Source organism: Betta splendens, chromosome 1, assembly GCF_900634795.4.
Source record: "Betta splendens chromosome 1, fBetSpl5.4, whole genome shotgun sequence".
NCBI classification, from domain to species: Eukaryota; Metazoa; Chordata; class Actinopteri; order Anabantiformes; family Osphronemidae; genus Betta; species Betta splendens.
Genome location: NC_040881.3, coordinates 4,760,014 through 4,772,475, shown reverse-complemented (window position 1 = coordinate 4,772,475; position 12,462 = coordinate 4,760,014). Strand labels below are relative to the sequence as shown.

Below are 12,462 nucleotides of genomic sequence, written 5' to 3'. Positions count from 1 at the left end.
ATTTGTAGCCCATTGGAGCTCACTAAATACTACAGTGAGGTCAACAAGCAGCATATCTCACAATAATCTGTCCTGTGTGTGTGTGTGTCTTTGGAACTTCCAGGGCACTGCATTTGTTTTTCCTACTTACCTAGTTTACACACAGGCCTCATGTCGCTGTGAATGCAGGCGCTCATTAGGCCGAAATGAGGAATGAGTAGCGAAGCAGTTGCTACAGTTTGTCCTCGCTGACGTGTGTGGTCCTGTTTCCCAAGGTAGTCACATCAACAAACCCCAGTTATTTTTGTTGGAAGTGGCAATGTGAATTTTCTGACCAAATAAGGATTCATCATGTAGCATGCCCCCCCCCCCCCCCCCTCCCCCCCAACCCCCCACCACCAGCCGAGTAGATAGGAGAAAGAAAGCAAAAATAAATGTAAAGGGGAAACCTGAGGTATGTGGAAGGTTGCGGCTTTGTCTGCACACGTGACAAGATCAGCCCACACAGACGGATAAGGAGTCTGAGATGGTGAAAAAGCAAAGTAGTGGGAAATGGAATATTTATCTGGCGACAGAGCAGTTGTACAAAATGCTGTTTGAACAGCAGAGCCAGACCTTAATCTTTGCAATCAGGATAGAGTCTTGATTTCTTTCGCCTTTTTATGGATAACTAACCTTTAATGAGACGGGAGCACATTGGAAACAGGTGTTTACCCTGAAGCAGCTGATCATAAAGTGAATGACAGCACATTACTCTCTGGCATTTTATTTTCCCTTCAGGTGGAATGTTTATCTCGTTCCCCGCTGCGGACGATATTGAGTAATTCCTTGTAAAATAATTATTGATCCAGGCTGAGATCCAGGTCACTAAATGGTCTGTGCATTACTTATTCAGTAGTTCAGTTTTTTTAACCCACATACGAAGTAAACATATCCGACTCCCTTGATTATGGGCTGTTTATGAAGCCTAAGTGTCCAGAACTTCCTCCTATCTCTAACACGGTTCCTTTTCGCGACCGTCAGATGAGTTGTCCTCGTTCATGTATATCAAAGCATGTTCAAACTTTAATCAGTGGGACACCGGAGCCCCTCGCGTCACATTCGGCGAGGAGTGGTTTGGACAAAGCAAACTTCATTAAATCGCTGCTGCTGTCGCTTTGATTTTTTTCCTCCCCTCGTCGCTTGTTTTTGATGTTCGCGGCAGCGAGTGGACGCAGAGAGGTGGACGAGAGGAAACAGGGAGCAGGCCGCGAGCGACTGCTGAAGAATCCACCGGTTTGAGCGCAATTAGAAATGATGCCCGACGTTTATTTACATGTGTGGCATTAGACGAGATCAAAACAAGCCTGATATTGCTCCTCGTTATCAACTCAATATGACATTCTCACCGCATATTACAGGTTTGTGAAAATGTTTAAATTTACAACATCCAAGCCTCTATAATTACATGTTCCAAAATTGCACTGGGCGCATAGGCCCTGTCTTGGCATATCTACAAAGCTCTACAAAGGGGTGGGAAAAAGGAAAAGACGTTAAGGCCTGTGTTTTGTGTGTGGGTTTGGGAACTTCATAGGCATATGATCCAAGCTAACTAGCTCGCCTTCTATCATAAGCTACAGCCTTGTGCAGTTTTTCCAAGCAGCCTGTCAAATACATAAGAAGGCTTCACTCTGACGCCTTGGGTGGTGTCGGTTGCCCGTTTTCCTCTCTGTCCCATATTGGCGCAGTAAAGTGCAGGATGAAAGCCTTAGACCTTGTTTATTTAGTCCTGCTGTTTGGGCTGTTCACTTATTTTTTTTGTCATTAAAACGCAAGGCCTACTCCTCTCTCCATCAGACACCATAGCCGTCCCGACGTGTGAAGCCTCGGAACCTTTAACAGCTTGATGTAGCCTTGCTTTTCAGGAGACTGAAAGAGCGAAGGCGCTTCAGGGTGGAAGTGGCGGCAGCCGGCTGCTTCTGCATCAGTATGGGATCGGTACGTCTGAACAACGCTGCCGGGGCCAAGAATTTTAAAAGATGAGCCAACGCTTATTTGTCTGGTGGTGCAGATCGCATCCGCCCACAGACATGACCACAGTCGTTCTAGGCTCCCCTTGATTTGATTTAGCTGGATAAGAACACGTACAAGAGACCGATACACTTGTTGTATAGATAATTAAGGTCTGCAGCAAAAACGAGCGTCCCACCAGTCATCCAGTCTCGTTCTGCCTTAACAGAGGAGTCGCCAGCACTCCGAGGTCGCTGACGTGACTTGTCCACCTTCTCTGTGTAAGCGTGAACGGAACTGATTACCCAGTGAGTCACCGGCGCCTCTTGCCGTAGACTTTGAACGGCCATGACATGCACGCGTTGGCAAAGGGCAACAGAGTAGAATACGTAGTCGCAGCAACTGCAAAACACACACACAGACAGGAAGCTGTCCCAATCGTAGCCCAGCAGAGCGAGCAGCGATCGCCGTGATAGCGATCTTATCTCGCCGAGAGCTGATTTCTCCACTTCCTCTCTTACCTATTCTACATTTCTATGCTCCTCTAAATGCCTCGGTGTTGTCTGCTGACTTCTTAGAGCAAGTTATTACTAGTCTACGTTGGACTGTTCTGAGCTTCTCAGCTTAGAGCGCCTGCAACCTATTGAAAACTCCCTATAATAACGATGCTTATTTGTATTCGTCACCAGACCGCTGTGTACTTACAGCTGACGAGCGCATGCCCTCAGCAGGATATGGCGGCCCATACCTGATCGTGTTTGCCCTTTAATGGCGTCTATCATTCCAGTGGTTAAACCCAAATAATGAAAGTTACACCCAAGTGAATTCTTACGGTGTGTGGAGCAGCTTCGTCTTCACCTCAAAAGGAATGCGCTGCGTAATGCGCCTCCAAGCTTGGCTACTTTTGAAAGGTTTCCATTTGCCACCTCTCAGATTGAATGCGAAGGTAAAGGAAAGCGGCCACTGGGATTTGCAGCTGTGAATCATTCACTTTTTGTGGCGCTCATATCATCTTTCAGCAACGCCTTCTCTGTTCGGGAGAGAAAACACACACATTGTTGTTATCAGTAGTTTACCAACGACCCAACAACTATCAGGGGAAGTGAGATAGGAAATGGATACTTCCAACGACTTCCTGATATTTCCGGTGGTTTGGGGGCCAGACTATTGTCACAGCTCTCAAAAGTGATTATGAGAATGATAACAAAAGCCGATTTTATTCAAAACATTTATTCATGGAGGTTTAGTTGAAATGAATTTAACCACAGTATCTGTCCAAAAAATTCTACCCGGGATCATCAAATCCTTAAAATGTTCCGTCCATTTCCTTTTTTAGAGCAGAGAAGGGAACGTCCTGCCGCATCTCGCCATTGTTGGCGTTTGAGTTTTCATTAAATCCTGGTATGCGAAGTATGAACATTGCGCTGCAAAAGAAGAGATTACCCTCAAAATAGTTGGTGACGCCTTTCGCAACAATCTGTCCAACTTTGAAAAGAGCTGGGTAAACATTTACTCACCTGTAACCACCGCAGAGCAGAGATTTAAGTGAAGCCACACAGTTTAATGGCAGCTAGAAAAAAAGGCTTTACCCTGTAGATTCATCATTGAACCGTACTAGGCACATTTTAAATAGCTTAGTTTATTTGCACATGCTGTTACAACTGTAACTCAAGATAGAGGTGTATTTACTACATGTATGAAGAATCCTGTACTAGTGTTTTTTTAACCCTAACCACCAAGCCTCAACGTGCACACTAACAGTTTGTGGTGCAGTAGAAATGGAAAGAGTGAATAGGCCATGGGCCTTATTTACATGATGCCTAACACATATATAATTACCTTCCTAATTTCACATGTAACTATCACAAACTGTGTTCCATATGCACACGGGGACCTGAATCCCTCATAGGCCAGCGTTTTCCATGACGTGCTTGTGTTTTCATATTACAAATAGGTCTAGCAGCTGCGAGGTGCTGAGATATCTCAGTCCCAACGTAAACAATGCTCAGCCCCATCACCTTTTACTCATTTTCCCGACCACAGGCATGTATGAAAGTGTTATATGGCCTCTCATCGCTGCATATGCCACATTCTGTGGAACAGGACCGGATATTTGCCTAACTACACAGACCTTTAAATGACCCGCTGAGCTCCAATGCTTCCTCAGCGTCCTGAAGTTGAAAACAGGTCTTTTTTCACAGTGTTGTGAAGCGGCACAAATCCCCGCCACCGTGGGCATCCAGCACATTCCCAGTTGTCTGGGGTCACAGCTAAACGTGTGTCACCTAAATATGTGTGTCACTCTGAAGACTTCTAATCACAGCAGCAATGCTCGGGTATGAAGCAGCCCAGCAGTGTCCCGGGCTCCTTGACTCCCTCCAGGCCTCCATTTTGGAGCAGTGGTTGCAGCACTCAAGGCCATGGTTGAGAGTGCCACTGCTGCTTTGCTGTTGTTTTTCTCCCCCTCTCAAAACAGCACGGCTATAATTACTGTCGGCCCAGCACAGCCCACGCCTGCGGATGGCTGTGTGTGTGTGTGTGTGTGTGTGTGTGTGTGTGTGTGTGTGTGTGTGTGTGTGTGTGTGTGTGTGTGTGTGTGTGTGTGTGCTGTAACAAAGCCTGTGGTTGGAAGTGCAGACTTCTTTGCTCTGACTTACCAACCAATGGTTTTATAGTTTCTTAGCGTGTAGGTAGCGACTGGGCACCTTTATTGACTGGAGCACTGAAAAGAAGGTCCTGCATCAAAAGACCGTTTGGGAGTTTGTAGCTTTGCAGGATGACTTAAAATAGATTCATACAACCTGAAGTTTAGATTCTCAGGGAAACGAGATGTTGTGAATTATTTTTTGATAGTGATATCACTGCTTGGATAGTGAAGTCCTGTGGTCAGAGGCCTGGCAGCCTGCCACGCAAAAAAGTGGAGCAGCAGCAAACAAAAGCAGTTTAATCCACAACTCCACGTGTGTCAAAATAGCTTTAGCTAGTTTCCACAGCAGATGCATAGGTATCGCATTTTAGATGTTGGATTTTTTACTCTCCGACGTCTCCTAACTTGAAGCGGATGCTGGTTTCACGCTCCATCAAAGTTCTAAAATTAACTCGAAAAATGTGAGAGAGAGCACTAAAACGGAGCTCGTGGTTCAAGCCAATTTGCCGAGCAGCCATGCTCCAAAACCGCTCGGGATGAGTATTATAGAGCCGGAATAATTAGTGTGTTTATCAACAGGAAAATAATCTGCAGATGGATTGTCATGAATGCAGTACAGTACAGTACGGTGGGGCACATGAGGTTTAAGCAGACAGGAGCGTTTAACTGGTGGGTAAAAGGCAGCTGTTCATTTTATGACCAGGGAATTTGAGATGTGTAGTCAGAACAGCATTGTTGTGAGAAGGTCAGGGCTCCACTGTGGCCAAAGGCACGGCTGCACCTGAATGCAGCACCCAAACACCTTCTCTACAATGAAATTTAATATCTGAAGAAATTTGAGTGCAACTCTCCACTTTTTGCTGAGATAGCAGCAGTGTTCATTTGTGTTCATTTGTGAACATGTTATCATGTTATCCAGATATGGAGCTTTTGAACAAGCAAGCGTTGAGAGAAACAAAGGCCAATGATGTTGACTAATTATACCGTGACGTCAGCGTTGATATGAACAAGCAGCACATCTACAGTGATACCTGGCCGAGCTTTCATTGGGCAGCTCATTAATCCGAGCCGGACCTGGCGTGGTCGTCTGAGTTCTGCTCTGAGACTCTCTTAGAGTTACCTCATGCCACACACAGGGGCGCCTAAAAACATCATCATCCATCAGCTGCGGTCCTGTGAAAGCAGATGAATAATTAGCCAGCGCGCTGTTTTGATGTCGCACAGCAGACCCATTAGTGTCAACGGTAATAATCTACAGCTTCCTGCCTCACGCTGATCCTCGACTCACGTCATACTGGGCGGTAAGGAGCCATTCCCGCAGGTGGTGGAGGTGAACTGAACCTCACTGGGGAGATGCGTGATTCGCATTTCACTAATTGATCTTATTGCACATGGGTGTTCAGGCTGCCACGTTAGGCATACACAGCGTGAGGTGCACCTATAGGAAATATTTAATGTGTTTTTTATTCAGCAAATATGAGCGGACTTCTATCTCTGCAGCTCACAGAAGATTAAATAAATCCTAGCGAGGCGAGGATAGGGAAGGGGGAGCGAAGGCGCCTCCGTTGCAGAGCCGAGGGACGGCTATTTCAGGACCTGTAAGTTGTGGCCTGCTATTCTCGTTGCAGGCATATGAGCCATTGATGGGTTTGGGTTTCGGAAATCCTTTGCTTTATGCTAATCAGACGCAGTGTGGCAAGCAGACAGCGCTGGTGCGGTTGAAGTTGGCCCGTCTACTCTGCACTCAGCGTCGCTGCAAAGTTACAATTACATTCGGAGTGAAAGGGAGAATTCTGCTCCTAACGAACATCCTTTCGCCCTCTTCTCCCCAGTTTGTGATTGGAACGAAAATTGAAACGAAAAATCAAACTGATTTTGTTTTTACTAGTGTTGATAGTGTCTCATGTCACGCTGCATCAGTCCACCTTTTTAAAATGAACGGCTAAGTTTGAAAAGACCCCTGAAACAGTGGAGCTCACATTCTCCCCCGCTTGGACTGCGGGCGAAGTCTGTTTATTCAGCTTGTGGAAGAAGTCAAAGCAGGGCGTTAAAGCTGCGCCGCTGGTTTGGGCACAATTTGCAGACCTTTGTGATATTTCACATATGTAAGGCAGTGTGGTGGGCTGTCTGGCAACTGGGTGGACCACAAACAGACAGGACCTACCGGGAGCACACTCCTCCACAGGCTGAGCTCATGGCTGACGGATGAGATAACCAGCAGGGTTCAGTTTATGTCACCCAACTGCGAGTGGGAGGTTCGGTTGTGAGTTGTATTAATCTAATATTGTTTCTTTCCTTTTGAAACAACTCGGCTCTAAAACATTTTAATGTTGACATTTGACAGTTTGGGATCATAAATATGAACATATTGATGACGTGTGATGCGTTGCATTTGCTGGTTGCTTTGTATAAACTGTTGTGCATCTGTATAATGCATTGTATCATGTGTGTTTGCTTCCCAAAGGTTTGGTCACCACTACTTCACGGAGGCTGGACAGGGAGCAGCAAGACGAGCACATTCTTGAGGTAGGAACTTTATTTTGGCTGATTAAGCAACTGTAAAAGGGGGAAAAGAAACTATAAGCTGCTGTTTATGCGAAGACGAGCCTCGCCGTAACAACTCTACAGCACGACCTCCAAAAGAGAGCCTGACTTTGGCCGAGCGCCACGCGTTGCCAACAACATCTTCTCCTGCGCACGAGGGGAGCGTCCTCGCGGAGCGGCTCCTTCGCGGGCTGATTTCCAGACGGGGGGAGGAGGGAGGGGTGGGGGGCGTGGGGGAGATCCCGGTGACTGGTTCTTTGTTCTTTCCCACTGTTCCGTCTCGTGGACGGAGCAAGCCGGGACAGGAAGCCGCCGTCGAACCGACAGGCCGGTGTCTAAACTTGTGGGTTTTAATTGAGCTCGGCTCTGTTCTCTCCCGGCGCCGCCCTCCCTCGCTCACCACACAGCCTGTGGTTGATAATAGGCGTTTTAATTACGTTTCCGGCTCCGACAGGGAGCAGATTGGACGCCGTTTAATTATTGTTAGACGCTACACAACTCCGTGATCACTGGGTGATGGTTAGTGCTGGTGCCAGAGCAGCAGTATCTACTGCTTTGATTGTACATAGCACTGCTCTAAGCAAGAACCGCCTTGACGTTTCATGATAATAAATTGAAAACAAATAACAACTTGGTGTTGAATGTCTAGGGACCGTTGGAATTCAGGGTCAGAAAAAGGTTCCGGTGCAAACGCAGAGCTGCTCCATGTCGCACTCAGCAACCTGTTGAATTACTGGGTTGGAACTAGTGACTGGGTGCAAAGTCTTTGTGTCGGAAGAAGAAAAAAAATGCTAATTTCCGGCTAAGCCGAGCTCATGAATGTTGTTCATTTGTCATATTTGACAAAATGCCTCCAGACAGCTATTTAATAACCACATTAAACAGCCGGCTCAACGAGTGTTACACTTTAATGTCAGGCCAAATTCAACACCCTTATTCTCCTCATGCTAATATTCCTGCTTTCTCTGTAAAGCTCATGGTGATCAATGAGATGCCGTAATGTGCTTTTCAGACAAATAACAAATCAGAAAGGTTTGAATAAGGAACTTTTAAGCCGCAAAGTTGGCAAATAGACACATGAAGGCAGATGCACAATCACCAAATTCCGATGGTTTTGCATGTTGGTCAGTTGACTGCGGCTCATAGAGCGTCACGGCACAGCGGCCTCCCCACTCCCACCATATCCTCAGGGCATCTAATTGAGGGTTAATTATGACTGGGAGAATACATGTGTGCACATTCTTTTGTGTGGCGACCGGGCGCTGGCGGAGCACGTCAAATTGAAGCCCTGGCAAAGTTTTTTGTGCTCGCTTGCCGTAGGAGAAGAAACAAAACATGTGGGGCCATGTGGAACATGTGGAGCAATTAGGGTGGGGGCTGTGTCAGCATTGTTTGCACCAAATGCCACGAGGAGGTGGAGAGGGCAGCGGGGGCCGTCGGCTTTTATGATGAGACGGACGGGGGTTGGTAAAACAGAGGGAGAGCTGAAGGCGTGGAGGCAGCGGGGGAACGGGGGAAAGCGGAGGTAGCGGCTGGATGACAGGCTGGTGTCCCAGGAAGGAGGGAGGAAGGGAGGGAGGGTGGGTGGCTAAATAGCAGGAGCGGGACATGCCAGGACATGCTGACATTCGGGCCTGGGACTGTGGGGAACACATTGTGAAGGGAAAGATGTGAAAGAGCTGTTCACATCTGCTGTTTGGAGCCGATCCCAGCATGCACCTGGCAGGAGGCAGTTCAGCCACTTCAGCGTATCTGCTTGGGATCAGATGCCACCAGGTGTAGTGTAGTTTGGAGGTGGACTATTTATCCCACTTTGCTCCACAGGCACTTGTTAATCATGGCATAGTCTCACCGGGACACCCTCACAGGCTTTACTTGTTTTATTATGTTTTTATATTTCAAGCAGTGCCTCCACATTGAAGGCTGAAAAGCTCAGATCATAATGGAAACCTTAATTTAGAGCAGCAGCAGCATATCCTGCCTGAGAGAGACTTTCACACTCTGCTGTCTTGTCATCCCATTTAATTAATTCCGCTCGTTTTAATAGCACTGACAGCTGCAGACAAACAAAAGCACATTACTTTAGTAATAGAAGCTACGGCGCCAACTGGCGTTGGCCCGGCCTCGGACTCCTGACTGTTTTCAGTGAATCACTTACCAGATGGTTTTAAGCGGCTGTGACATTTGTTCTGCTCGTCTTTAGTGTTTGCAGCTCGGAGCTAGAAACGCACGCGTCTCTGCACTCGCGCAGACACACAACCCCTGAGCCTGTTTCTCTGGGACTCTGTGATAACTGTGTTGGTTTGAGTCGATCTCTCTTCTTGTCCGCAAATACCTGAGCGTTACGGGAATGACGGACGACAAAGCCTGTAAGTTAAATTACTGGTTCTGCTGTGCGGCGCTTTCCTTTATGCTGGCTGCTCCTGGAGGTGGTGTATTAGCAGCGCAAAGTCATTTATTTAAGAATAACACACAACAGCACCGATCGGTGCGTGATTGATTGTTGACTGTTAAATATATTAGAGTGAAATGTACGGCTGCTGATTTTTGATCACTAGATTAGTGCTGCAGGAAGTTATAAATAAAATCCAATGAATCATAAGTTATGATTAGGCCAAACCAGAGGCCTAAAATCAGAGCCCCCTGTAGTGTGTCTGCGCTGCTTACACTAAACTAGACACCGCAATTTTGTGTTATTAATCAAATTTTTTATCCAGAGTATTTTGAATTACGTGATTTTTTTTTCTTACTTCTCTGTTTAGGTTTGAATGAAAGCAACGGAAGATGTCTTGTTAAGTGACAAAGTGTGTTAAAAAACCTGATGGTAACTGGTAGAGGATATTGCATTTACTGGTTAACTCGAAGAAGGAACTGGGATGAAGGACAATGCAGACGTATCATGCACCTCTTGTTTATTTTCCCTTCAATACATTTTAAGCTTCTGAATGATGAATGTCTAACAGGCAGTTAGTGGATGATTCTTTGGATGATTTTGCATAAATGGGTTTATCTATATCTAAAATCAAACGGCCCACTGTATGTGCATCATGACACCTTCCCCCTTTAATGCAGATCACCGTCACCGACAATGGCGTTCCTGCAAAGTCCACCACCGTCCGCGTCATCGTCAAAGTCCTTGATGACAACGACAACAGGCCGTTGTTCCTGGAGAAGATCTACAAGATTCAACTCCCTGTGCGGGAGAAGCCGGAGAAAGAGAGAACCATGAAGAGAGACCCGGTGTACCGGGTCATCGCGTCGGACCGCGACGACGGACCCAACGCAGAGATCTCCTACAGCATCGACGCGGGAGACGAGCAGGGCAAGTTCTTCATCGAGCCCAAGACTGGCCTGGTGTCGTCCAAGAAGTTCTCCTCTGCTGCAGATTACGACATCCTCACAGTGAGTGTCTGCTCCCAGGGCTTTATCGTATCCAGACTCATCTGACTGTGTCTCAATAGGCACTAAAAGCTCTGCCCATCCATTTGAGTGCATTTATAAGCGTGAAGTCTTCTCTCTAAATTAAGAATATTTACTTTATGCACTTAGTTGTAAGTGCCAAAGACCAGTCCATCTACACCAATGTTGACGTTTTGTTGTTGATTAGGTTTTTTTTAGAAATGCTTAGAAGGAAATAACTTCCCATAATAAGAGGTTTTATCTCTTGGCTCGTCCACAGTTGCTGCTCTTATTAGTTAAATTTCTGTCCAGATTCGTGTCCCTGAGCGTTGCAGCTCTAACAAACGACGGCTCACCGCCGTTTACAGGAATGCAAATCCTCACAAAGGCTTAATGAACAAAGGAACGCCACACAAAAGGTGTTCTGTTGCTCAGAATGCAAGGTTTACTTACAATGCGGGAAATGCTTTTACCGCCGAATCAACCCATTCTGTGGATCTGTGCCATTAACCGCGGCCTCATTCATGCATGTGCTGGTTGAGTGTTTAGGTTGTGAGGTTTATTGCTGTTATTTATTAGTCAGCATTAACTAACATATCAACCTTACTTCTGTTTCACACATTGGATTCGCTCCTTTTTTTATTTACAGCTAAAAGGTTGCACAACGGCACGGTGGTGTGGTGGGTAGCACTGTCGCCTCACAGCAAGAAGGTTCTGGGTTCGATTCCCGGAGGCGGCCCTGGTGCCTTTCTGTGTGGAGTTTGCACGTTCTCCCCGTGTTTGCGTGGGTTCTCTCCGGGTTCTCCGGCTTCCTCCCACAGTCCAAAGACGTGCATTAGGTTGATTGGCTTCTCTCCATTGCCCGTAGGTGTGAGTGTGTGTGTGAATGGTTGTCTGTCTATGTGTTGCCCTGCGATGGACTGGCGACCCGTCCAGGGTGTACCCTGCCTCTCGCCCATAGCCAGCTGGGATAGGCTCCAGCACCCCCGTGACCCCGCACTAGGGAGTAAGCGGTTCAGAAAATGGATGGATGGATGGAGGTTGCACAACACTATGACCGCTTTTGCTTCTCTTCCTCTCTCTAAGATCAAAGCCGTTGACAATGGACGCCCTCAGAAATCCTCCACCTGCCGCCTGCACATCGAGTGGATACCCAAACCCGAACTGCCGGCTGACGCCGCGCCGCTGCTCTTCGAGGAGTCGCCCTACACCTTCTCTGTAATGGAGAGCGACCCCGTGGCACACATGGTGGGCGTTATCGCCACCGAGGCCTCCGACGTTCCCGTGTGGTTCGAAATCACAGGTACTTCCTTTTTTTTTTTACGCGCGCCTCTGTTGCGTTTGTGCATGTGAGAAATGGTCTTTGCAGCTCTTTAAAGAGTAACATTGAAGCATGTCATGTTGATAAACCAAAATGTTTGAAATTCAAGTTTAAATAAACACAGAATAAAAGATTAGCAATAATGGACACCTTAAAATCACAATGTAATAATAAACCACCAATATATCTAATAGACAGGAACTAGTGAAAAGGAGCTCTCTCATTGATCCTAACTCGTTCTCTTAATTATATGCTGTAACTAAAATCTATTTTCTTTATAACTAGATGTGCTGTTTCCTATTAAGCTCGTGCTTAAAGACCGGACGTCTGCATTTTCTGGGTTTTACGGAGGCTGTAACGTCTTAATCGCCCTAAACAGGCAGACAATTAAGACATTACAACCTTTCCTACAGTTTACTAGTCAGTCTGAAAAGTTTAAGCCGTGCTCTCGCTTTTACTGCTTCAGCAGTTGCCGCTCCCTGCCTTTGGAAACGCGTATAGATAACAAAAGCAAGTGATGAAGTAGGGCAAAACAACTTATACTACGCTATCTTTCCCGGGGAAGGCAACGGAGCCGCTGTAT

At 46.7% G+C, this 12,462-nt stretch overlaps 1 protein-coding gene across 12 annotated transcripts in view; it reads left to right on the top strand.

Annotated features, from left to right (window-relative positions):
• fat1a (FAT atypical cadherin 1a) overlaps positions 1–12,462 on the top strand; it is a 56,370-nt gene that overhangs the window by 15,897 nt on the left and 28,011 nt on the right. For all 12 annotated transcript variants that reach the window (XR_003785014.3, XR_003785020.3, XR_008694094.1 and 9 more), the window contains exons 4-6: positions 7,080–7,141; positions 10,232–10,561; positions 11,645–11,861. Coding sequence is in view for 9 of the 12 variants with exons in the window: in XM_029142623.3 (XP_028998456.1) it covers positions 7,080–7,141; positions 10,232–10,561; positions 11,645–11,861 (609 nt within the window). In the remaining 3 variants the exon portion in view is untranslated. The remainder of the gene's footprint in view (positions 1–7,079; positions 7,142–10,231; positions 10,562–11,644; positions 11,862–12,462) is intronic.